The sequence below is a fragment of the Anopheles gambiae genome, chromosome 3, assembly GCF_943734735.2.
Source record: "Anopheles gambiae chromosome 3, idAnoGambNW_F1_1, whole genome shotgun sequence".
NCBI lineage: Eukaryota > Metazoa > Arthropoda > Insecta > Diptera > Culicidae > Anopheles > Anopheles gambiae.
The window spans coordinates 19017439-19043279 of NC_064602.1; the positions used below are offsets into that span (position 1 = coordinate 19017439).

Below are 25841 nucleotides of genomic sequence, written 5' to 3' on the forward strand. Positions count from 1 at the left end.
GTGAACAAAAAAAGGATTTCGTTGACTCATTTAAAACAAGCGTCCGTAACTAACACAAATTCTGTACTCATAATTCGAGTGAATGGATGCGAGTAAAATTTATTCATCAATAAAATCACACATATTATTCCCCACATATAAACCCTGGGAATAGTTGAAGAAGAGTTGGGAGTGGAAAAAAGAATCAGAATACAAGAAACAGCATTACCGTATAATTGTCATGATTTCAAACAAAATATGACGAAAACAAGAGAGAAAAAACAATGGTAGACGTTAGAGACGAAATGATAAATAGTATAGGTAAACAATTCTGACGGTTCGGTCAACTCACTTGTGCCTAATAATTTCCCCTGTCCCTTAAACAGATTAATCAGTAATTTGAACTCACTCTGCTAAGTCTAATATCCTATCCTACATAAAAGAATGATAAAAGGCAAATACACAAATCAGCACCTCTTTCTCTCCATCTCTCTTTGTACCTCTTTCATACTGTACGGTTCTAAAAACAAATATTAATACCCAGAGTTCGAAAACACCGGTCTGTAAAATGAATAAAATTCGAAAAGCTTGAACAGTTCAAATAGCAAAAGCGGCAAACTCAAACTCATGTGGGCCTCGATTACTGCTTAGCCTTCAGCTGGTTTGCCCGCGCAATCGCTTCCTCCCTGGTGATCTTGTGCAGCTTGATCGTCCTGCCACCGATGTTCATCTCCACCGGTACCTTTTTCATGGCTTCCGTTGGTTTTGGAAGGTTCTTCACATTCACAATATTGTTGGTAGTGGTGGTTGCGGAGACGGTTGTCGCCGTTGGCAACGAGTTCAGTACGGTGCTAGCACGAACGGGCTGCTTACCGGTACCGCTCGCTGGCTCTTTCTTGCTCATCTGTCGAACCATCGATGGGTTCAACGTTTTACGGCCCAGTGCTGGCCGTTTGCTGGGTGCTGACTCTTCTGCCTCTTCGTTATCGTTTTCCTCCGCTGGACGCTTTTTACCCACAGCAGCAGCCTCGCTTGGTGCTGACGACTTCGCAGCGTACGTGCGTTTAATCATCCACGATTGTGAATCGGACGACTTCGATGGCGCCGGTGGTGGTGGTTTGGTTGCCGTTTTTGAATTTTCCTGCCCAGCCACTACCGGTTTCGTGCGCTCTCTGGAGATTCCTATGGCAGTGGCACTGCGCTTCAGCTCACGTTTACCATCTGCAGCGGTTTTTTGCTCCACCTTTGCCGGTAGAACCGAACGTTTGGTGGAGGGAGCAGCCGTTTTGGAAGCTTCCTGTTCCTTTGCCTCAACCGGTCGCACCTTCGGCGGTCTTCCGGGGCCTCGCTTTTGTGGTACTGCGGGTGCTTCCGCCGCTGGCTGGTCCGTAGCCGTATTTTTAACGCTCTCAGGTTGAGCAGATTGTTTATCCACCGTTTCCATCTTGACCGTTACCCCTTTCGGTAAGCTTTTCAGCACATCCGAAAGCTTCTGGTTGGCCATCCGCTTTTCCACCGCCTCCTGGTTACGCTTGAAGAACTCCTCCATGCGCTGCTGGCGTGAGGCTTTTCCGTCCTCCTGGGGCTGCTGTGCGGCAGTCGTGGGTGCTTTTTTCTCTTCTGTCGATGAGTTTTTCGAATCGGTGGTGGTGTTGGTGGAGGTAGGCTTTACTTTGGTTACGCCTTTCGTCACGGCTGTTTTGGTGCCCGTTGCGGAAGTGGCTTTCGGTGGTCTGCCAACCGATTTTGCCGATTTTTCGGGCGGGCTTTGTGGTCGCACCTCAATTTCCGTGACATCAAACTCATCGAAACCACTAAGGGGATCCGGAACCAGGGTCGATTCATCTAGTAAAAATAAAAAATCAAATTGATGGCAATATTCCAGCAGGAGAGCGCACATCTGCTTACCTTCATCCAGAAACAGGCCTTCGTGGAAAATTTCCTCCTCCTCCACATTCCGGTAATCCATCACGAAATTGTTCGGCTCGACCCCATTCGCGTCCTGCCGCTGCTCACTGTCCTTCGCTGGCCCGCTCTTGTCATCCGGCAGCTCGTACGCCAGCTCGTTCGCATGGTGCTGCAGGCAGTGGTCGGCCAGCTTCTGCTCGCTCGTGTACATCAGATCGCAATAGTCGCACGCGTACTGCTGCTGGTCCGCGTGTGACCGAATGTGCTCGGTAACCGCTTCCACGCTGTCAAACGGTTCCAGACACAGCGGACACGTCAGGCTCTCCATCGCGTGCTTCGCCGAATGGTACACCAGATCGCCGAGACTGTTGAACAGCTCGCCACAGTCCGAACACTTGTACTCGCTCTGGCCGGTCGCATTGTGGCGGCGCAGGTGCCGCGACAGATGATGGCTCAGCAGGAACGATTTGTTGCACAGCCGGCACGGGTACGGCCGATCGCCCGCGTGCGTTGCCAGATGGCGCGAAAGTTTGCCCGCGGTAAGGAAGCTCTGCTCGCAGTACTCGCACTGGAACGGCAGCTTCCCCAGGTGCACTATCTCGTGCCGCTCGAGGCCCTGCTTGTAGGCGAAGCTTTTCGGGCAGTGGGCGCAATGGTACGGGCGACTCTTTTCGTGGTTTTCGATGTGCTTTTGCAGATCTTCCACGGTTAGGAAGGAGCGCTCGCACAGCTTGCACAAGTGCTTCGGTTCGTCCTGGTGCTTGGCCTGATGGCGCACTAGCAGCGAGGAGCGCGAGAAGGACGCCCGACAGATGACGCACACGTACGGCCGCTCGCCAGTGTGTGTGGCGATGTGTTTGGCCAGATCGTACTTGGAGAAGAACCGCTTGTCGCAATGATCGCACTGATGCTTGCGCTCCCGCTTGTGCGACAGCTGGTGGATGTCGAGCAGCTGCTTGAGCGGATACGTTCGCGGACACTCGTTGCAGGGGAACACGGTACCGCCACCGTCCGCTTTGGTTGACGGTTCCGGCGCGTAGGTCACCACCATCTCTACCGTTCCGTCGCCGGTAGAAACGAACTCTTCCGCAACCTTCGGCACCGTCGACTGGACCAGATTGTTCAGTATAACCGGCTCGTTCGATGCACCGCCCTGTTCCGGCTGTGTTACCTCTTTCTTCACTTTGATTAGCTGCTGTCCCAGTTGGAGCGGTTTGTTGGACTCGGCAGTGGCGGTAGTAGTAGTGGTGTTGGTGGTGGTGGCGGTGGTGCTGCTGCTGCGTACCAAACCCGATCCCTGCCGCTTCACGATCGGCGTTGAGGTCATGAGAGGTACGGCGGAGGACGTGTTCGCTTCCTCGCCACCTGCCGTACGGTTGGCATTGTTTAACTTTTGCCCCTGCTTAAAGTTTTTCAAATCCGCCGGGCTTAGCTTGATAATGTTGGTGACTTTTGGTTTATCGTCGGTTTTCGTTGGCGGTTGCTGTAAATTTGACTGCAAAGAAACGTGAAATTTAAAAATTTAAATTATTATAACATAACCGTTTATGGCAGTTTATGGCAAGGGGTACAGTTGCATGCCATAAAGCATAACGTCAAACCGGGGCCCCCACCGACAGCTTGGGCCTTTTGATGAGGGTTATGTGAGAAACAATTGTTTTGTTTTGTTTTGCGCTTTTTCTTCTTTTACAAAACTTATTTGCCCTTTTGCTACAAAGGGCACATTTGAAACGAGCGTACCCTGTTGCACACTTACCAGTAAATTCGCTAGCCCCTTCGGCAGGGATAGCTGGTTCGGCCAAACTCCAGTCGAAAGATACGCTTTGAGCTGCGAGTTTGCGTCGTTGCACATCTGCTTAAATTGATAGCTGTAGTTCATGAGCAGGCGGCAATCAGCACATATTAATCCGGGCATTCCATCCTCTCGGTATACCTGCAAATCGAAGAAAAAGAACCATGACAAACGCATTCGTCCTTACAGGCGGATCGAATCCCCGCTGAAAACAGGCGCAAACGATACGCACACCAGCTGTCGCTACCGAACGCTTTCCACAGAAACGAACCATAAAGGGTGCAGCGAATGCAAAACACGCCATCTTGCTTTTTAGCTTGCTACATTTTCCCGGTCAAGCCAAACAGACATTTCACTTTGATTTTGTGCGTTTTCCCAGAAACCTACTGTTTTGTTCTGTCTCACACTACACACTGCACCATCCCCAGCCGGGGTTTAACCCAACACATACGTACCTCTATACCCACGCAGGACATTATCTGCAGCGGCAGCGGAGTTGATATATTTTGATCCTGTGCCGCATATATGGAAGTGAGCGGCACATTCTGAGCCAGGCAAAACCGGCACGTCTGGCTTTTCTTTAGTTTGTCGGTGCGCACTTTCTCCCGCACAATATCCATCCTGAAATCGCGTTATTGAGGGCCGACTGGTACTTGTTTTTTGTTCTGTTGAATTTTCACCACACCAAATAGCAGCCAGGAGCAGCAGCGTCTTCGCGTACCGACAGCACAACAGTGATTATGGGAAGGTGCGTCGCACACTCGATGTACCCGTGATGCAGATTTGGATCGACAGTGTTGTACTAAAACACATTCGAACATGGATTGGGTTCAAAATTTAGAACAACTGCTTTTTGGTTTTGTTCAATAGATTTTCTATGTTCAACTTTTTTTTTGAAAATATAAATTATAAACAAAATGGTTGACTTGTTATGATCAATTCATCGGATTTGTATGCTCAAATTCAATAAATCAATTACAGGATTACAGGGGTTGGCAATTTCTCCCGTGACTGTGGGAAACTTTTAATTTCTTTGCAATCCCATGACGGTGGTGGCGTGATTTGCGTTCATTTTGCTCTGCTTTTTTATAATTTTTATTAACTTTAAAAGGTTACAATTGGAATCACTGAGTTGGTGATCTTTTTCCTACGTAATTATTAACAAGACTGACGATCTTCTCTCTTTCTGTCAGATTATCGCATGCCGCGCTTTTCGTTTTCACTCGCTTTTCTCTCGGTCTCTTTCTTTTTATTCATTCGCTCTTTCTTTCTCTCTTTTCCCATCTGTCCATCTTTCACTTAGAAATTTAATTCATACTATAGGCCTATCAACTCCTACAAGTGGCCCAAAAATTTGAAAGGTCATACAGACGGTCTACGACATACACTATTGATGGGGATCAAAAACGTCTGCAAAATACCGCGCGTTTCTCGAATTTCCGTGTAAACCGAATTTCACTATTTCCAGCGAATTGATCACGAGTTGTCGTGTAATTTTGCATGATGGTTTTTACAAAATATGAATCTGACTGAAGATTAAAAATCATTCAAACGGGTTAATATTGTAAAGTTCGATTAAAAAGGATTTTTTGGCATTTGATAATTGATGTTGATGTCAGTTTGCCAAAAGAACTGTCAAATTTTGAAAACTTCGTATCTCCGAATCCGGCAGTATCGTTTTTGCGAGTGTGCGTTTTCTAAAAATGTATGGAATTTTGACGCCCGCTGATGTAAGCTTGAAAACACATGCGTCAAAACTGAAACAATTTTTATTTTTTCGCACGCACACCCGGATGTCAGCAGGAGCGATTACCACTACCTAAAAGGTACCGCGTGTCACGGGGACTATCTAAAGTTGTATAATTTTCTGCAACATTAGTCTAAATAAAATTGAAATTAATTAACCGAGACATCTTTTTTTTAAATGTTATCTGCACAAAGCTATATTATTACTTCACTTGCAGCCTGAATGCAGTAGTAAATATCAATTTCTGAAGCTTTTTCTTTTTCCTTGTTTATATTTAATGAAACATAAAAAAAAATTAATTGCTGTGGGATTTTTTTATGTTTCTGCAAACCGGTTGTATCATGTGCTTGTTGATATAAAATGTTTACGAAAATCATACACCCAACTAAAAAGTATGCTGAAAGAAATTCTTAGACTATCAACATCGATGATCGATTAAAATGATCGATGGACATCTAGCGCCATCTGTAGTGCAATCGACAAGCAGAGGTTGGGCGAGGGCAAAACTGCACTTTAGTTCGAATTTAAACCTGTGTGCTAAAATGTATGTCCAAAATGTTGTTTGGGCCAATCATCAATTTCAAAACATCTTTCTCAGGGGTGGCGCACCAGATACGTAAACTAAACCGTACAATATTTCAACAACCTTTGGATATTCTTTATAAACTCTATAATGGTTAATTACAAAGATATTTATGCTGTAATGATAAATTATATTCACCCGCATTGATAATGTGTAAACTAATTACTGAAACACATAACATTAGCACAAATGTTTGCCATGCCTGACATAAACAAATGCAAGAAAAACGTGCTCGCATCGCGGTTCGAGTCTTGAGTTGATTTATTTTGGTGCCTTTGCTAGTGCTTCAGCATGGAATTCACGGACCAGATCGATCCGGCCAGCTATTTCGACAGCTACGAGGATCTTAAGGTATTGTTGGGCGATTTGTAGTTACAATTTAATGTTCAACCAGCACACCGTTCGTCCTTCCAGGTCCACGAGCTTATGCTTACGGATCAACCGCGGCAGGAAGCGTACCAGAAAGCGATCCTCGGCAACCGGGCCCTGTTCGAGGGCAAAACCGTGCTCGATGTCGGCGCCGGCACAGGAATCCTGTCCATCTTCTGCGCACAGGCAGGTGCGAGCAAGGTGTACGCGGTCGAAGCCTCCAACCTGGCCCGGCTAGCCCGGGCCGTGGTGGAAGAGAACCAACTGCAGGCTGTGATAGAAGTGAGCGAGTGCAAGGTGGAAGATTTCCAGCTGCCCGAGGGCGAACGGGTCGACATCATCGTGTCCGAGTGGATGGGTTTCTTCCTGCTGCACGAGGGCATGCTCGATTCTGTGCTGTACGCGCGCGACAAGTTCCTCAAACCGAACGGGCTCATGTTTCCCGACACGGCCACCCTGTACGTGGCACCGTGCAGTGTACCGTCGCGGTTCGATCGGTGGGAAAGTCTGTCCGGCGTGAGCATGCGGTGCTTTGGCCGTGCGCTGCGCGAACAGAACTCGGGCAATCCGGAAGTGTTAACCGTCGCGCCGGAGCATCTGCTTTACGACGGGCACATTATAGCGTGGTTCGACCTGATGGAGGTAACGACGGAAGAGCTGAACAGTATCGAGGTGAAGGATGTGATTGTGGCGTCGCGGTCCGGCAAGCTGCAGGGTTTCTGCATCTGGTTCGAGTGTACCTTTCCGGGCGATGGTGCGGAGGAGCAGTTGCAGCTTTCCACCAGTCCATCCGCGTCGGAAACACACTGGAAGCAGACCGTGATCCCGCTGCCGGAAGATGCCTGCGAGGAGCTGGAAGAGCGAGATCCGGTCGCCTTCAGTCTGACGATGACACGCAACAAGGAGACGAATCGAAGGTAATGGTCACCCCGTCATTGGTACCGAAAGGGGAGAAACGTTGCAATAATCTGATTCTTTCTCACAGGTACGATCTGCAGCTAACGCTGCTGGACGCAGAGAAAGAGGAACATCATCTGCCGTGCGAGTGTCACATGACGAAGTGTATTTTAATGAAGACCCACCTCGAGAAGATGCAGGTGGAAGAGGAGCAGCATTGATCCGGCACCGCGGAGGCAATAAATATGGGGTTGCCCCGCACCCGCTATTAATCCGTACTTTGTGTGTTTGAACTAAACCAATGATTGAAGTCCAACCGAAGCAAAAGCTGCGAAAGTGGTGCACTGCTCGGTCCCGCCTTTAGTCCAATGAGGAGCTTCAGCAACGAATCGACGTGGTTCATGAATCTGTAAGAGAAAGTGGGGTGAATGTTAAAAAGTGCCTTTTTTTGCTCTCTTTCCTTTTGTCCACTTACCCCTGCTCGTACGTAAGAAACTCGTTCCGTTCCACCTTCGTCATCGGGTCCTTGCAGAGCAGACAGAACGTGCAGAACCGATCGACAATCGACAGGATGCTGTCCAGTATCGTTAGGACCGGATTTTCCTGCACCTGTATCACGCCCGCCATCGTCGTGGTGCCGGCGGTGGTGGTCGCATTGAGCGACGACCCCGACAATGGTTCGCCACTGTTCGCTCCAGTCAGCAGAAAGCACAGACTGAGCACGTTCGCCTGAAAGATCGTGTGCGCACGCTGGATGCGCTCGAAATCATGCGCCTGGCGGGCCGTGTTCGCGATCGCGGACATCAAAATAGCAAACTGACTCTCCAGCACGTCCACCTGCAGGTAGTACTGCAGATTGTTGATCAGAAACATGAGCTTGTTGCGCAGCTGCACCACCTCCGAGTTGTGCTTCATGCGCCGCTCCCGCTGGTACGACCAGATCTGCAGCAGATCGTGCTGGATTTTCTTAATGCGCAGCAGAAAGCGAAACATCTCATTGTACCGCTCGAGAATGCGGGGCGAGAAGAGCAGATGCAGCGGCCACTTCACCTTGTACTTAAGCATGATGTGCCCGACGGCGCTTTTCGTTTCGTAGCAGAACGAACTCTCCTCCCCACCGCCGTCCCGGCTGCCACACGGCAGCTCGAACGAGAACTGCTCGATGTCCTCGCCCAGATTGATGCTGTTGGCGGCAAGCTTCAGCGCACGGTTCAGATCGCGCGTCGTGCCATCATTGATTTCCTTCCCGATCAGCAACTTCAGGGATTGCGTTTGCGTTAAAAACTCAGAAAACAGCTCACCCCGCCCGAGCAGGAAGAAGTCTTTCATCAGCCGCAACTGCCGCTCCAGGTCCGCCTTTTCGATCACGATCGTGGACATGTGTTGCGTGACCTGCTCCTTAATTTCGTCCACCAGATGCTCGAACTTGGTCACGTTGAGATTCTCCTCGCTTTGCAGCTGGTGAAACTTGCGGAACAGTTGCTGCTCGTGGTCACCCCACAGGTTGTCTTTGCCGGCCGCCGCTGCCAGGGCCGCTCCCTTTCTGCTCCCTTTGGACGCCGCCCGGTCGGCGATCTGCTGCCGTGGATCGAAGTGACACATCAGCACGGTCTGGCCGACGAACAGCACCTTTTCCGCCCAGCTGGCAGGGAAGTAGTAGGGCAACATTTCGCGCCGTATCTCGTACCGCCACAGCTCCGTGTTGATGCTCGCACTGTCCGACGTGTTGACGGAGGTGTGGCCGGCCGGCGGGTTAACGATCGCAGCACCGCCCGCTGCGATGGAAGCTTTCGCGCTGCTTTCCACCTGCTGTATGAAAAACTCCCCGTAGTGATCGACAAACTTGCCGTGCATCAGCCAACCGTACAGTTGTTTGAGAAAGATGACGTAAACTGATTTTTGGATGCTGAAAAATGAAAAAACACGCACCTTTAAAGCCGTACAGAGGTAGACGCATTGAGAATTAACTCACGTTTTCACTGCCTGATAGTTGGCATCATTTCCGTGCAGACAGTGCTGCTGAAGGTAGGGCAGTAATGCACAGCCGTGAATCCTTTGCGTCACGACACCACTGATCAGCTGTAGCAGAAACCCAAACAACGAACGATACTGGATCACTTGGTGGAAGATAAACATGAGCGATAGGTTCGGGCGCTTCAGATACTTTGCCTCCAGCTCGACCACCAGATCCCGGTACGGTTTCACCACCAGCTCCAGCCCATCGACGAACGCCTGCAGATAGAGTCCCTGGGGCAGCGGCTCTTCCGTCGGTTTCTGTTGCTTCGGTTTCAGCAACCCGGCATTCAGCGTGCCGTACTGTTGAACAAACTTTTTGATCTCCTTGTACTGGTTGGCAATCCGGATCAGCTCCTCGAGGATGTGGATTTCCCCGGGGTGCAGGAAGGTGGACGCCACCTCCGGAATCTAGGAGGAGATCACCCCCAGGGCGTTGAAGAAGGAACGGTTACAGTGAGAAAACTACACCCGGGTACAAACGTTTACTACTTACGGTAAAGTTTTCGATCGGTAGTTCCGCATTGGAGGAGAAAAGTGTGAACAAAATGTCGTGAATCATTTTCAGGTGTTCGCTGTTGCTTTTCCGCTAAACCGTGAGCGGCCGGGCGCGCTTGGCATCGAAAGCAAAACATAAACAATTGCGTTTTTTTTTGGTGCCGCATCGAGCTGTCACTGGTGACGTTTTGCGGGTTTGACGCAAGGTGTGTTTATTTAGAAGGTGAATTATTAGCGCGTTCACCGGGCGCCATCATTGAGTATTGTTATGTCAAATCGCATACAATTTTCTATACCCCCCTCCAGCCCTTCCCGATTTTAATACCGGAGCACCCAGTATTGTTATGTCAAGTCGTGAAATGTCAATTTTCTCTGAAGCACTTCACCTCCTAATATCCATACACCTTGGTTTGACGTTTCCAACCAGGCCGCGGCGAGCGATTTTCGGTGTGAATTTTGGCGCGTTTATGGAAAATTACAGAAAAAATGTTTCTCGTAGTGTTTTATACGTAAAAAACGTGTTTATTAATTGTTTGTGTTGTGTGTGAATAAAGGAAAGCAAGAAGCTACGTGTAGTGTTTGAAATGAAATGAAGTTAAGCTGACGAGTTGTTGGATGCTGTGGCGTCTACTAAAAGGTAAACAACTTTTTTTTACTATTTTTTAAGTGTTCTTCGTTCTGCCAGCTAATGAACCAGTTTTATGCACTTTTTGTAGGGCTGCTGCAACTGCTTGGACAGATGGAAGGTGAGTGCAGTACAAATTAAAGCATAATTAATAGGTGGCATTATTTAGAACATCCTTCTTCCAAATCATTTCCAACGCCGTCCGGTCCAGTTCATCGTTGAACTTTATGGCCACTTAGATGTGGATAGTCGATTATCCTCATTGGATGCTCTTACTATATCATAATGATTTTTTTTTACTTAATTCCTAAATCATACGTTGATCATACAACAAAGAAGAGGCTCGCCACAGCTTTGATCATCAAAGACTCCTCTGTTTAAATGATCAAAGGGTCATAATGAACCTTATTCGATGTAGCCAACATTCTAGGACAAATATCCTTCTGAGCATCTTCCTCTTGCACAACAGCATAGACTTTTTTTTGGGATTTTGAAAGGATCCGTGTCTCAGATGCGTACAGATATTCAAGTATTATATGGGTAGTATTCGTTTCTAGCGACGATATAGCCAAACACGAGCCTATTTTTAAAAGTTGTCCAGGAGCTTCGCAATTCTGCCAATCCATCATTTCCAGTTTAATTATTCTATAAAATGAAAGAATATGTAAAGTTTAGCATATTGGATGGCAAATTGCACTAACTTATATACTTAAAAACTACTTCCGTATTTATTCTTGTGATATTCATCAAGACGAACTCAACAGATCATACGATAAACTTGTCAATTAATACTTTCTTGCATTTGCAAAACACATCAAAAACACTAATTGGCGGACGTGTGCACAACGACACTGTTTCGACATGTAAATAGCTATCAAATGGTTTGCGTATTTCTTATTGTTGTTAACCACTAGTGTTCTCCTCGTACTCTCAATCTTTCAATGAAACCGTATTTTCCCGTTCCATCTGCATGGAAATTCCTTATCCAATCCAAGCCTTACTGCATGAACGTGATCTGCGGTGCCGATCGTGGCTCACGAATCGTTCGCACCGTCATCAGGTTGTCGTTGTAGTACTCTAGGAGACAATTTTTCTGCCGGCAGGTGCATATCGCCTCGTCCACACCGTAGCTCCCATGGATGATCGAGAGTCGCTGCGTACTGTCGGCCATGGGTGTGTTGCCCATGTGCAGCTTCCGCTTGTGGCAGATGTAGCAGCCCAGATTCGGTCCATTGTGCGCCAAGAAGCTGACGGATGGAATCTGCTGATCGCTGGTACTGTGCTGATGGGATGTTTGTAGCATCGGCACGGTAGCATCGGACAGCATACGCCTCAGCGACGGTCGGCTTAGGTTGGTTTGCGATTGATCCGGTGTGCATAGGAGATCCGGTATGGCTGGAAAAGAGGATAATTTTGTAAAAATTTGAAGAGATGAACATGTTTAGAGGGAATTTTCTTACTCAAACTTGTAATTGCATCGTTCGAACCGAACCGATCCATCCGCTTTTGGTCGTCCTCGCCGAGTAACCAGTAGGTTCGCATTTCACCCTTCCCTTTCACCTTAATGATGCCCCGCTCCTCACACTTATAGCCCCCGAGCTTCTTCAACAACCCGTACGTAATTGAAGAGATGTGGATTTTCAGCGCTTCTCCATTACTTTCCATCCGGGAGGCTGTATTAACCGTATCTCCGAACAGACAGTACCGGGGCATCTTCAGCCCCACAACACCGGCCACACACTGGCCCGAATGTATGCCAATGCGCATCTGAATAAACTCCCCCGGTCGGTGCCTTATCTCCAGGTTCGAGATGGAATTCAACAGATGTAAGGCCAGCGAAGCGATCTCTCCCGCATGTCGATCACCGTTCCGGAGCGGAAGTCCCGACACGACCATGTACGCGTCACCGATCGTTTCCACCTTGTACACGTCGTAGCTGGAGATGATAAAGTCGCAGCAGGTGTAGAGATCGTTCAGCATTTCCACCACCTCGAAGGGTGTGCTTTGGGCGCACAGTTCCGTGAAGCCGACCAGATCGCTGAAGAAAATCGTCACACAGTCGAAACATTCCGCCTCGACCCGTTCACCGCGCTTGAGTGACTCAGCCACACTCCTAGAAAGGGGAAAGTAAGCGAGGACGTAAGCTTTAGAAGGAGCTGAGACCATCAACAACTCACTTCGGCAGCATCCTTAGCAGCAGTGATTCCGTCTTCTTTTTCTCCTCCGACAGCTGATTGGTGCGCTCCTGTACGATCCCCTCCAGGTTGTAGGCATACTTTTCCATGATCGCGAGCATGTTATCAAATATGTTTGGTTTGCTGCAGCGAAACGAAGCGTAAAGGGTGTTGGTGAATGGTCGTTTTCTGTCCCCGAAGATCACTTACAGTCCGGCCTGCATCGGTTTCAACTTCACCCGTACCAATCGTATGTCTGGTCGATCTTCTGGATCCTCTTCCCAGCACGAGTGGAGCAGCTGTATGACGTACTCTGGGGCGTCAATGCCTCGCAGCGATGGGCGGAAAATCCCATACTCTTCCGGTGACATAACGCGAGCTACAATATCTGGGAAAAAAGGAAATTGTGTGATCAGAAATTGGGAGAAACCGATGTTAGACGTGTTGGTTGTACCTTGCCAGCTCATATTAAGATCACCCCATGGGCCTTTCCGTCCAATGATCTCGTACAGCACAATACCAAAGGAGTACACGTCGCCCTTCTGTGTACCTTTCGGTGGACAGTTAGGATCGCGCAGTAATTCCGGCGCTTTCCACAGACTGCGGCGAAGCTCCTTTTCAAACCTGAAAAAGGGTTTAATCACATCAGATGCTCTATTGGGACAGCAAATTTAGCTAAAAGTGCCTTACTTGCTTGGTTCCTCCTGGCAGGATTTAAACTCATGCAGCCCAAAGTCCGCTATCTGAGCGACCCAGCGGGAATCGATCAAAATTTTACTCGATCGCAAATTCCCGTGCGATCCTACATCGCTATCGTGCAGGTAGATCAGTCCCTTGACGATATCGCTCACCAGCGAGGAGACGAACATGTGATCTAGCTTGAGATCTTCGTTCGAAAGCACATCGACGAGGCTGCCGCGGGCACAGTATGACGTCAGGATGCTTACCGTACCGTGGTCGATCGATGCACCGACGAACGTGATCAGATTCTCGTGGCGTATTTCTCGCATCTGTTTTAGTTCTTTGCGAATGTTACGCGTAATATCGACGGTTCGCTTGTGAAGATACTTGATAGCGACGATATTGCCACGATAGAGACCTGGGAATGACTTTTGTTGGTAAGAAATTGTTCATAAAGGATAAGGGGTAGTCAAGAAATTCATACCAATCGTCGTGTAGGCCCGTTTATTAACGTCTCCCGCACTGTTGACCATAATGCTTTGTTGACATACCTGAGGAAAGGTTACTTATTTTGGTTTATTGATATCACAAAAGACTAAGGATGGGTAACATTGATTCAGATTCATGAAGTTGAATAAATCTTCAACGTTAGTCTTTGAACCTGAAACTCAAGTTTCGAGATATATGAATTCCAAGGCTTCAAATCTCAACCAAAGGTTGTTGTTTTGCCCCCTGAACCTCAGCTTTCTTATCATTTAATTGTAATTGGAGCTTAAAGTGTAAATTCAGCCTCTTTTTGTGTTCTGGAACGATTTCTGACTGCTTTTCGTATGACCGGGCCCAGTCGTCCTAAAATCAAATCAACACGTGTGATAGACAATGCAAACTTTCAGATTTTGGATATTCATGAATCTGTTGAGACTGTTGATGAATCCTTAGCGATTCAGATTTTTTAAAAGATTCATAACTTTTTAGAGATTCATTATTCTTTAGAAGTTTTTGGATATTGATGATTCTTTAAAAGATCTATAAAGCACTACACAAGAAGGATCTTGATGTGGGTCCTTTTTACCTTTTGTCCTCGTTAGAAATGATTGTTTTGTAATTCCTTGTACTTAATTCTACTCACAAGATTCTTTCGTAGTTCGTTGTTGTAAAGTGCGTCGGGTGATGTTATCAGTATCACATCCTTCATGTCCACCTTCCAGAGCAGACAGGCCAACGTCTGCTCGTAGCGATAATGTCTACACAAAGAGGACAAAAAAGCAGCACCAAATAACGATCATTAGCCGCAGTTTGATGCCACAGTCCATAATGATGTCCCAGTCAGCACCACTACTCACTTGAACAGGATGATGGTAAATATCGCCATGAAGAGAATCACGACCAGCGCACCGGTAATGTACCGCCAGTCCTTCGCTTTCGGGCGACACTTTTCATTGTAGAAGCCACAGACGGGTTCAGCCAGCGGTGGTCGTCCCTTCAGCCACATGATCGGGCGGTTCGGGTTGAGGTAGCGAAACTCGGGCAGCGTCGTACCGGTACCGGTGGCATTCCGTGCGCCGTACGCAAACAGTGCCACCGGTTGCATCGACATATGCAGTGAGTTGTTCACTTTGTCGTCCTTCTGTAACGCGATGACCGAAAAGTTGCCCTCGGCGTCCCCGTTCGCATCAATGTACACCTAAATCGAAGTGGGGGGAGGAAAGAAAAGTCCGTTTTTTAGAATACCTCCCATTGCTTGCAACATACACTCTTCCTCACATCGAATCCCTGGATCGAGTGGTACGAGCGGTTGAATATATGGCGCATAATTAATCTTCCATCCGAGACGTCACCACCGTCCCGGAGCACCTCCGTCGCGGCCCGGGCGTAGATGATGAGTGCATCGTACAGGTACGCACCGTAGATGGGAACCTTAAAGACGGACGGACAAATCTGTTAGCCCCAGAGACGGCCAGACGTCATCGGCACCATCGATCAATGACGGTGGGATGATCCGTCTTCCAACCCCCCCATACCTGAATCTCATCAAATATGTGCCGATTGTAGGGCAACGGCACACGGAACGGATCCTTGCGCGAGTACAGCTTGAACTGGTGGCAAAGTTTGCGATACTTTGGGTTCATCGGAAAGAGGGGCGATATGCGCAGCACCGACTGGAACGCTTCCTGCAGCCGCTCCTGGTCCTTGTAGTTGTAGCGCTTGCGGTTCTGCTGATGTTTGTCCTTCGAGTTGCCGATGTACTTTTGGTAGAAATCGGAATATTCTACGGGTGAAATAGCGTTTTAGGTGTGTTGCGGTGCGTTCTAATTTCACTCTCAGCATTATTCATTCACCTTGATAGATATTGCGTTTCATGTTTGGGTCGTAGATTTCGTCATCGATTGAAATCACGATGTAGTCGCCCGTGCTGAGCAGCTTTCGGTTTTGCAGGCAGCGCACAAAGTCCACCATTTCGATATGATCGCCCACGAACACGTACACTGTTTGGGAAGGGAAGTAGTGTTTGAACGGTGTGATTGTGTTTTATGAGCGATGGCAAGGAATATATGTGGGTTTTCATACCCCGTGTGTTGCGGTAAGTGTTGTCCACTATCTCCTGCAGCTCATAGATTTTGGACGGGATGTAGTCCGAATAGAAGCGGAAGTGGTTCACGGTGAGATTGTTTAATTCCGCTTGCAGCTGCAGGAAGAATTTTTTTAAAGCAAAAAATGTATTTATGGTTTGTTGGATATGTTTGAAATTTGTTTGCTGGAGTGGTGTTATTTCAGATATAAACAATTTCCCAAAAAAAAAAAAATCCTTCGTAAATTCTTCAGAGACTGTAATACGGTTTTTTGTTTGTTTTTAGTAGTTTCAAAAGATTCAATTCAAGGCTTAAACTCTTTTTTTATTCCTCATTTGTATACTTTTCCCAAAATCATCCTGTTTTTAAATGTCAAAATACATTCACCAATTTCGCAAAATTTAATGATTGAAATCCTTATTTTTGTGTACTTCTATTTACTTTATACGTATTATAAGTATGTCCAAGTTAAAAAAAATGTCCATGACGACTTCAATTTCAAATTTATTCAAGTTGTCTACAAAACAGAAGACGTTGCGAACACATCGAGGAAATGATTCTACAATATGTGGGAAACTGCCAAGAAATCGTGAGATTAACCCTAAAATTTACGAGAAACAAACAAAAAACCATGCAAATCTTTGTAGTATCTTTTCATGGATTTTTAAAAATTGCCAATGTCTTTAAAAAACTTTCAAAAATCAATATTTTGTTCAAAATAATTAAAAATACCGTGAGAAACAGCGTAACACTGGTGCAAACGCTGTACTTTGTAATTAGAGCTATGATTAATATATTAAGTAACTATTGGTAACTTAAGTAATCCTTCCTGACTTTCCTGATGATACAACCAACAAAAAACCCTTTTTAATTGTTATGAAATCGTATCCTTCTTATAAGCCGTCAGTTGACGTATAAGGCGTCATGCACTTGGTCTCATATCGTATTAATTTCATGCCCCATGTGATTCGACAACTAGAAAGTCAACAGTTCACTCTAGACCCTGCACTGATTCGCAGAAAAAGTACGCGACAAATTGCACAGAAATGCTTCATCCCCCCATTGGCAAATGCATTCTACTTCCTGGAAAAGAATCCTTTTTCACAATTCTCGCTGTGTTTCCCCCTCAACGTTTGCCACAATATTGTTACCTCAATTGCATGCGCGATCTCCATACTCCAGGCGGGATGTTTGCTGGCGACAATGCTGAAGCAGTGCCAATTATTAGCCAGCAGCAGGGCGGCGACACTCTTCGATACCTTCGTCGCCGGCGGTAGCGTGCGGGCGAAGCTGCTGTACACCGTTTTGTCCGACACGGCAATGTCGGCACATTTCTGCCATTGTGCAAATAAAACGAGGGCATGTGGATATGTTTAATTTCTAACATTTTCTAGCGAAAGAGTATGGAAATTGTCACACTCACATACGATATCATCGGCAGGTTCCAGGCGGACGCGACCAGTGCCTCCGAGGTGCAGGTTTCATCCGGTCCAATAAATACAACTATTCCATTGTCGCGCATTTCGGTCATTTTCCTGCACGAAAGTTGTGTGTGTGTGTGGGAAGCATGAGGCTTGTGTGTGTGTGTACATATTTGGTGCAGTTGTACTGGCATACTTACTTAATCGGGAACGCTTTGAGCGACTTTTGGGCACCGATGTCGACTGCACGGAGGCGTAGCTTTTTGCCGGGCAGTAGCGTCGAATCGTTGTTTATGGTTTCTATCGCTAGGAGCAGTGCTCCCAGGACGACCTATGAAAAAAGAAGACACACACACACGTACGGTTCGATCAAATATTAATCTATTTGCAATTGCTTAATATCTCCATCAGGTGCCCAATCGAGCTGAAGCGAACATACGTGCCGGAAGGAGATTTTGTGGGCTTACAAACGTGGGAGCTTTCAACTCCCATTACCCTCCATGGCGTTAAGCTGATTTGGGCTTGTTTTATGTTTTAATTCCTGATTGGAAACGATTCTGGGAAATGTACAGTTTAGAGTGACCTACATCCGTGTTTTTTTGAAACTAGGAAAACGTTATTTATTGTGATTGGTCTTAGAATTGTACTTCAGACATCGTCAGTATGTAGAAAGTATGAATAATTGTTATCAATTTACTTAGAATGACATCAGAGGCAGTTAAACTGTCCAACATGCCAGAGTGAAGTATTATTTAATTGCACAGAAAATTCAATTCGACGACTCTCCTGTCCAGCGACCAACAACACGCCCAGCACTGTAGATTCCCGTTCATAAAATGTAACCGCATGTAAAACAAACCTATCCCATTGGCCAATATTCCCTCAGCTTGTGTGTGATGAGGTTGATAAATCACAATTATCCTGCAACCTTGCATGACTAGCACCCATTTCCCACAAACCAACCCCTTTACGATCGTTGCCAATGTCTCAAGGGAACATACCGTTGCACTACCTTGCAATCGTAAAGCACTACCACGGCCATCATCACATCATCCTCATTGCCGTCTTCAAGAGACCACACAAACGTGTGGCCGTTACGGATTAGGGCCCATCAAGACATCTACGCAACCTTGACCGCGTGTGTGAGCCAGGTGTGCCGCCGTTACGTACCTTGGAGTGCACGTAGCCGGCCAGGAAGCCCACGTACAGCTCGTCTCCGGTTCGGTTGCGCGTCCCGGTCGTCAGCAGGGAGGACACATTCGCTCGTAGGAAGCTGTCGACACTGCTGCTGCTGGTGCTGCTACGGGGACAGTCACATGACATCCGTGCAATGGCGGACGCCAACGCGTGCAGTTCGACCGGCGCGGAGGAAAGCCCTAACACTAGTGCAGCTAGCAACAGATGAAACCGATCTGCCATCATCATCATCATCATCCTCATCGTGAGTTGGGGGGGTGCCGGGTCCACGGGCGCAGTGTTGCTTCTTTTGCTCGCGCTCCGGGTGCTAATTCTGGGAAAAAAGGATCCAAGAACGTGGAGTCGATTAGTGCTGCCCGGTGTGGCTTCTGTTCTGTTCAATTAAGCTGTGTGTTTGCTGTTTGGAAACTCATGTTTTCTGGTTTGGGCGTGGGAAATTTAGCTCTAATGAAAAGAAATTGGTTGTTGTGAAAGTTTGTTTGAAGGACAAGGTTAAATTTAATTACACTTTTTGAAATAGAGGAAATAAAACTTTTTATGTGGCGCGAATCGTAGGTTCACATATTTTGAAACATTTATGACTCAACGAAGCACAGACATAATAAAAGCAGAATAATGGTAACATGATAAGAGGAAGAAGTACGAGTTTGCTACACTTTTTATCACATTTTCCAAGAATCCTTCCGTATTGTTGGTAGAAAGTGTGGCACAATTATAAATTTTAAACCGCTATTTATCGTCCAATCGTTCGTCGTTTTATGGAACATTCCCTGTGTGAAGGTCAAGCAAACCAACCACCAATGATCGACGCAAAACCGTGTGACGTTGGGTAAAAACAACGCAGAATTAACTTTTTTTCCTCCCTTTTCCAGTTGTACCAACCGTGGTGCCGTTTCATCTACTAAGCGGTCGTAAAGTAAAACTAGAGTTGTAAAAATTATGATTATTACAAATGGCTATGTCTCCTCCGTCCTGTATTGGATGAAACCCGTTTCCCCATGAACGTCATCGTCTCCTTTTTGTATCTTTTGAGCGAAGGGATCTGCAACAGTGTGTCATACGCTGTCACCATGGCCATGAAACGATGCAGTCGTTTGTGGACGGCGAACATGTTTGCACCATCAATTGTGTGGCTGAGCATAAAGGATTTTCTCTTCGTATAGTTTCCCATCTTCATTTAGACACCGGGTTGGTCATGGTTCAGATACGTCCAAACTACGTAAATGTTGTGCTGAAAGGAATTCGGGAGTGTATTAAGCGAGTGTATATGTTTGAAGGGTAAAGGCAAACGACATTTCTTAAAGGGGATTTTGGAACAAAACGTACTTTTTGAGAAAACCACTTTTTTGGTAGAAATTAACAGAATACTTAAACACGTAAAATTCTTTAAAAATTATCCAACTTTAACGCATTTTTTCTGGAAAGAACAGTTGGCGAAGCTCTACGCGGACCGAGCGGCCACGTGGAGCTCGTGTGTAATTAGTTGCTTTGAAATAATCGACCTCTACTGGACACCTCAGCAGGACCTCTATCCTGTGACTGCTTAGGGCCTCAAGTCTACGGAAATTTCAGCTAGACATCATTAGGACTAGGAAAACTTATATCCGCTGTGTAAGGATGAATTTTGACAATGAGATCAGTGGATTGGAGACTCCAAGAACTGTTAAGCTGTATAGCACGGGCAAATGTGTACGCATAGTCCTTTGCAATCCAGTTTTTTCTATATTTTTACTCTTCCTTTGTAGAATGGCTACAGTATTTAGTCTAGGGAATATACATTTTCATCAACCATGGACCGGTTGGCTACCACCTGCTGCAAGGCAGTCAGGAAGAACATCAAAGCATATTGTGAGAGGCACCAAATTACATAGAATTCGAAGAAAATTTGGAGAAATGAATTGTTCTTTGTTGTCTATTTTGCGACGCTTAAGTTTCTTTTTTTTTGTTTTACTGTGGAGTTTTGCATGAAGAATCAGCTTTCCATATTACAAAAGCCACTTTTCTTCCTGAAAACCTTCATTAGTAGCGTTGATCTCCACAATTGTGTGTTGGATTATATCTAGGTTAGCTATTTATTTCACATGTTTTCCTTTTTTTCTTGCTAATAATGAATAAGATATATAAACCCGTTGCTCTACCTCAAGATCCTGTAGTGCTGACAAATGATCCACGTTCTACCTTGAGGAAGCCGTTCGCGTGTTTCCGTTGGATCGTCGCAGTTGACTATCGAAATGGCGTATTGTTTTTCCATGAATTGCGTTCCAAGGTGGCGTTATCACGCGTATTCTACCATTCCAAATGTCCTCCAACACTGGTACTGGTATACTATGTCAAGGCACTCGGGTCGATATTTCCCGCTCTAGATAACTGTTTATGTCAAAAGATGTATTCCGTGGTATCACGCTGCTTGGGAAACCCTATCGGTGGAAAGGGTTACCTTAAGTATTCGTAATCCCGCAAAGCATATCAAATTTGAACCACAATTCGTGGAATTTTGCATTAGATTGCATCCGTTTAGATTTGCTTTGTCATTGATTCATATTAAAAGGCGAGCCTCTGACATCTGCGTTGAAAGCTCGAATTGCCAGCAACAGTAACGTGAGGTCTATTATGTTTTATTTTTCGTACGACTTTTTGAAGAAGGGCCATGAATTGATTATAAATTGTATCTATTTTATACCACACTGTATGCCAATTCGTACAATAGCTAGTGAACATTATGGAATTATATAAATTTATTCAAAAACTGGTTGCTTTCCTGTGTATACATGAGCACCTTAACATATTTCAATTAGCATTAAAGCTGAGATCATTTGGAGACGGAACACTTTGCTTTAGAGATAATTGTGCTCCCTGCGGACAAACAGGTAGACTTATGGTTACGTGTTGTTGATAGTAAGCAGTATTAATCAGCTATACATCCTAGCTGTTGATTTAGAATAAAAAAAAAAACTTATTATTACATGAAATATGTCATAATTTGGTTATATTGGTAATTCAGGAGAAGATTAATTTATCAAGTTAATCTATCAGAAATACCACTGAAATCTCTTCGGCAGCTCACAATTGGTATATGCTTTCCAAGAACTATTAGTTGCACAATTTTATCATAAACTCCATGAACAATATCGTCATGATTTCATGATTTTTGTACTAGAATGGTTGCCGAATGTGCATTATTTAGCCCAAATCAATAAGCATTCTGGAGCTTGACGAATAAAATAAGAAAACTGCGATTTCAGCCATTGTCAGTGGAAATATTCATCTGCCTTTATTGACAGTGTGTAAATATTTATTTCATAATAAACCATCGTTTGAAACAGTATGAATTCCTCCGGTAAAATAAGACTTGTGTCATTTGCAGAAAATTCATGAGCTACACATCATATACCACAATACGCAGGTTTCGAATACTGAAGGAGTAAACTGAGCTCATGAAGTTATTTTAACGCAGGTTTTTTTTGTAACGGAGTGATAGCCATAATTCCAGCTGCCGAATTTCCATTTCCACGTTTAGAAAACATGTTGCAATCGTAAAACATCTAATGTCTAATGAACCTCATGAATTTGGAGTTAGGTAAAATTGAATTATTCGCAAACTGTAAGCAATTCATGTGAATATTAGATTCTGTGAGGACTCAGTTTCCATCATGGCCAGATCTATTCAATAACCATTACACTAAGGATGTGCTTTCCACGTACTGCTAATGAAGTGAAAATTGAAGATTGAAGGAATTGAAGGATGCATTGGCCAACTCAAGGGATGGAAAAATTAGTATCTAAGGTGAATCACAAATGCGTCGAAATTCACACGAGACAACAAGGAAACGATCAAAACATGTTTGCCGAAATCTCCAATGATAAGCAGGTTTTTATTTGTTCTTTAAAACACGATTTTCCTTTATACCCTTAAAAGAGAGCCGGGCCTTTGTTTGTTTTCAAGACACACACCTGTAAGAGGACTTTATCCTATTGGAGTCTTTGCCTGATTTCAAAGATGACACGAAACGATGACACTGAAAACCACCAAACCACCTCTGTAGGACAGTATTAAAGGGCCAACGACCTGTTCTTTCGGTCCTATTTACCTTAAGGACCTGCTTGATCATGCCTATATGCTAATTGGGTGTCTGAGCAGTTCCTATTAAATACGGAAAGGATTCGTACACATGCCGCCGAACTCGCATAACCTCACGAAGGGTGTGTTACACGGCGCTGCGCTCAACCTTCATTAGTTTTTATTAGATGGCAGCAAAAAGGGCTGCTTGTTGTTATCACATCATGCCGCATCATCGTAGCCATCAAAACGAAAAGGACCTCGTGTGGTTGCTGGGCTGTGGTATTTCTCTTGATGGAACAACTCGAAGCTTCCAACAGGTTTATCTCATGAAGCAGTCTTTGAAAAATTAATCATTTTTGTTTGAAATAAAATGGAAAACGTTCATTTATTACATTCTCAGAATCGACATTCAATCATACCACCAAAAGAAGAGTATGCTATCTTCCGCTTCAGCAATTACTGTGTCCTGTTTTGCACAAGTGTCTTTGGTGGTCACTTTTTCCAGACGGATATAAATTCCGATTTCTCACCACCAAAACCATCCTTTTCGCTTGTCAGAACCGGCTACAAAACTGCCCGGAAAACTCATCACCTTCACCTTCACTATCCTGGGAGGACTCACTGGGCAAGCGACACGACAAGTTTACTACCGATGAATATATCTTCATTTTCGTTGATAATTAATTTGTTCCCCACCTGGGGGTAATTCCACTTTTGCCGGCGGTATGCACACATCCCTAAAACACATGAGTGTGCCCATCCAAGTCCAAGAAACGTGTGCACGTGTGATGACATTTTCCACGTAAAGGACACGCCATTCGGACGCGCCGCTTCGTGGTGTATGTGTGCGTATTTTAAGTGCTGTTTAAATAATTTATTGACCTATTAAAGATGCCAAAAGATGCCGATTGTGGATGAAAAGTGTGTGTGTCTAAGGGGGAGAGCAAGTGGATGGGAAAGTCATCTGTCACACAACGATCACGATGCACGATTACAACAAACGGCGGCGTGTGGCGCCTCCATTTCATTACGCTTGCAGCAAAATGTGGACGAAGAGGAGAAGATGGCGTTGATGGAGGATTTATCGCTTCGCCGAATGGATTAAACTGTCACGCGATTGGGGTTGGGCACAGAGCGGCGCGCACCCTCAGTGTGGCCACCAGGACTTTCCTGAGATCCATTTTCTCCCTTTTTAGTCATATCACATCACATTAATCCACGTAAAAAGAAACTTAATTCGCCCAGCGCAAAGGAATAGCCGACAGAACCATGAATTCCTTGGTTTCCATTGCAATGTTTGTCACTTAATTCCGCAGTGATACTGCCAGCTCTACGAATCATTATTGAATATCCTTCCGGGAAGAACGGAGAAATAATTTACGCTTCATCACCACCCGCCGAACCGACCAGTTCTGCCTAAATAGTACAGCACAGCATGACCTCTGAAGGGATGTGTTGCACTCACCCCCCCCCCCCCCCCCCCCGCCAACTGTCAATTCATTTAAATTGTTTTTTTTTCCCTCGTTGCGAACCTCACACTCTGTTGTGCACACGTTGTTGGAAATGTCTGGTTTGAAGGGCATTAAAATTAAATGCTTTGTTTGTGAGCAATTTTCATCGCTTTTCAGTGGCCTGTTTTCGTGGGTGAAAAAGCAATGTCATTAAATTTATAAGCCAGAACATAAATAAGCACAAATTGGTTATTCCACTGGATAACGATCCAATCATAATTTGAACGAAAACACACACTGTTTAAAGAGTGATTTAAATTAAAGAAAAAACATGTATATAAAGCAAACGATAACCTCAACGCAGGGTAGTTAACCCAATTAATCCACGCGTGAAAAATTGCACAATTTGTGTACGATGGGGCAGAGAGAAAAGGAAAGCAATTTCACTTCAAGTTTAATAAAAAAGGAACCATCATCCGGAGCTTGAACCGAACTCGCGGAGCGCCCACCACCTCACAACCCAGCACACTTCCGGCGGGAGGAGTACACAATGCGGTAGAGACAGGAGTTGGCAAGCAGGAAGAAGCGTAACCGGAACACAAAGAGTTTCACATTTCCACACACCATCACAAACTCCCTCGGTACGGTTTCGATCTAATTGACATCAATTGAGGAGCTAATCCTTCAGGGCGACCACAGTGAGTGAGTTGTGGCTGATACGGGTTTATATTGTTTTATAGCTTGCGTTTTTCCCACCTCCAACGGATCTATGCGGGGACGAAACCGTTGCGAACCGTTGCGTATGCTTACTTTTTAGCACTGTTTGCACAGCCTTGCTCCAGCTGTGTGTGTGCCTTTTGCTCTAATTAAAAGTTATTGTAAATTTAAAGCACCGTCAGCACATAACGCACCCACCCTTCATCCCTACACACACACAACACTCCGACCGGAACTCTTTACACCTAGTGGATCATCTTTTTCACTTTCACTTGGCAGCGGCACGCACAAAATTCCACCAAAACACTTTCCGTGGGGCGCGTTCGTTAGTCGCTTTCCGCACCCGCCGGGAAGAGCAACCAGGGCACGGTTCTAGGCACGCGAACGGACTGCCCTAGTCCGGTGGCGGCACTTGTTGCTTTATATACCGGATGTAGGCGCGAGAGCTTTCACTTCGTACACGCTTTTCCGATCGTATTTTGCCATCGTCGTGTCCTTTTCGGGATGTTTGTATGCTTTTCACGCTGAGACGGCTCCCTAGGCGCGCTCACGGTTCCGGCGGTGTTGCGATGGATACTGGTTCGCGATGGAGAGCATTTCGGTGTCGGTCGTGCTCGCCGGGTTATTTCGCTGCAGCGGCAAGCACGTGTACCGGCGTGGAAAAATTGGAGGGAAAAAGTGCGGCAATGGTTTATGAATGGGGGTTTTTTTTCAAGAAGCGTTTCCAGTGACGGTAACAAATTTAATAAATACTTTTAAGGAAATCAGCAGGATGTGTTATTTAGGAAGAAATGCAATTTGTGACTATAATGAGTAAATAACCTAATTGGAAAAAATAAAAACAGCATATTGTTGGTATAAATAAGTTAATAATCATAAAAATAAGATATTCACATTGGTATGGCTAGAAACAATAAATAAAAAACAAGTCATAACAAAAATGAAAAATATCTACAATCAGAAACCAATCAGAAACCTAAAACAACTTAAAATTGGATAATCAAAACACAAAAAACGCCATCAAGCAAAAAGGATGACGAAATGAAATTAGAACATGAAAATATTGTTAAAAAATGTAATACACATTTAATAAAAACAACAATAATAATAATAATAATAATAATAATAATAATAATAATAATAATAATTATAATAATAA

The 25841-nt window shown here is 45.4% G+C and overlaps 4 protein-coding genes across 4 annotated transcripts; 1 reads left to right on the plus strand and 3 right to left on the minus strand.

Moving 5' to 3' along the window:
• Nucleotides 1–73: 73 nt before the first annotated feature.
• Nucleotides 74–4437, minus strand: LOC1279808 (zinc finger protein pita). The gene is made up of 4 exons (XM_319587.5): nucleotides 4135–4437; nucleotides 3644–3820; nucleotides 1888–3382; nucleotides 74–1824 (listed from the first exon to the last, which is right to left on the minus strand). Exons 1-4 carry the CDS (start codon nucleotides 4297–4299, stop codon nucleotides 620–622), a joined length of 3042 nt encoding a protein of 1013 aa, XP_319587.5. The 5' UTR covers nucleotides 4300–4437; the 3' UTR covers nucleotides 74–619.
• A 1564-nt stretch (nucleotides 4438–6001) lies between these two features.
• Nucleotides 6002–7553, plus strand: LOC1279809 (protein arginine N-methyltransferase 6). The gene is made up of 3 exons (XM_319588.6): nucleotides 6002–6360; nucleotides 6424–7295; nucleotides 7364–7553. Exons 1-3 carry the CDS (start codon nucleotides 6301–6303, stop codon nucleotides 7494–7496), a joined length of 1065 nt encoding a protein of 354 aa, XP_319588.5. The 5' UTR covers nucleotides 6002–6300; the 3' UTR covers nucleotides 7497–7553.
• LOC1279810 (gamma-tubulin complex component 4 homolog) lies at nucleotides 7414–9940 on the minus strand. The gene is made up of 4 exons (XM_319589.5): nucleotides 9785–9940; nucleotides 9248–9699; nucleotides 7751–9181; nucleotides 7414–7682 (listed from the first exon to the last, which is right to left on the minus strand). Exons 1-4 carry the CDS (start codon nucleotides 9848–9850, stop codon nucleotides 7544–7546), a joined length of 2088 nt encoding a protein of 695 aa, XP_319589.5. The 5' UTR covers nucleotides 9851–9940; the 3' UTR covers nucleotides 7414–7543.
• A 1250-nt stretch (nucleotides 9941–11190) lies between these two features.
• LOC1279811 (guanylate cyclase 32E) lies at nucleotides 11191–25078 on the minus strand. Its single transcript, XM_061659279.1, has 18 exons — nucleotides 24776–25078; nucleotides 18428–18767; nucleotides 17458–17588; nucleotides 17260–17371; nucleotides 16988–17170; nucleotides 15835–15952; nucleotides 15606–15752; nucleotides 15288–15535; nucleotides 15031–15183; nucleotides 14610–14950; nucleotides 14396–14510; nucleotides 13751–13817; nucleotides 13276–13684; nucleotides 13040–13209; nucleotides 12796–12973; nucleotides 12589–12729; nucleotides 11872–12524; nucleotides 11191–11806 (listed from the first exon to the last, which is right to left on the minus strand). The coding sequence occupies exons 2-18, from the start codon at nucleotides 18695–18697 to the stop codon at nucleotides 11409–11411; spliced, it is 3834 nt and encodes a 1277-aa protein (XP_061515263.1). The 5' UTR covers nucleotides 18698–18767; nucleotides 24776–25078; the 3' UTR covers nucleotides 11191–11408.
• Nucleotides 25079–25841: the final 763 nt, after the last annotated feature.

Excerpts from the sequence above, each read along its gene's own strand:
- LOC1279810 (XM_319589.5), bottom strand. The coding sequence starts at position 9,850 with ATGATTCACGACATTTTGTTCACACTTTTCTCCTCCAATGCGGAACTA. Across the intron at positions 9,700-9,784 it reads TACCGATCGAAAACTTTACC|ATTCCGGAGGTGGCGTCCAC; the intron begins GTAAGTAGTAAA and ends ATCTCCTCCTAG. Across the intron at positions 9,182-9,247 it reads AACTATCAGGCAGTGAAAAC|CATCCAAAAATCAGTTTACG; the intron begins GTGAGTTAATTC and ends TTCATTTTTCAG.
- LOC1279811 (XM_061659279.1), bottom strand. The coding sequence starts at position 18,697 with ATGAGGATGATGATGATGATGATGGCAGATCGGTTTCATCTGTTGCTA. Across the intron at positions 14,511-14,609 it reads TTTACCATCATCCTGTTCAA|ACATTATCGCTACGAGCAGA; the intron begins GTGAGTAGTGGT and ends CTCTTTGTGTAG. Across the intron at positions 12,525-12,588 it reads CTGCTAAGGATGCTGCCGAA|GAGTGTGGCTGAGTCACTCA; the intron begins GTGAGTTGTTGA and ends TCCCCTTTCTAG.
- LOC1279809 (XM_319588.6), top strand. The coding sequence starts at position 6,301 with ATGGAATTCACGGACCAGATCGATCCGGCCAGCTATTTCGACAGCTAC. Across the intron at positions 6,361-6,423 it reads ACAGCTACGAGGATCTTAAG|GTCCACGAGCTTATGCTTAC; the intron begins GTATTGTTGGGC and ends TCGTCCTTCCAG. Across the intron at positions 7,296-7,363 it reads AACAAGGAGACGAATCGAAG|GTACGATCTGCAGCTAACGC; the intron begins GTAATGGTCACC and ends TCTTTCTCACAG.
- LOC1279808 (XM_319587.5), bottom strand. The coding sequence starts at position 4,299 with ATGGATATTGTGCGGGAGAAAGTGCGCACCGACAAACTAAAGAAAAGC. Across the intron at positions 3,383-3,643 it reads AGGGGCTAGCGAATTTACTG|TCAAATTTACAGCAACCGCC; the intron begins GTAAGTGTGCAA and ends GTTTCTTTGCAG. Across the intron at positions 1,825-1,887 it reads AGGCCTGTTTCTGGATGAAG|ATGAATCGACCCTGGTTCCG; the intron begins GTAAGCAGATGT and ends TATTTTTACTAG.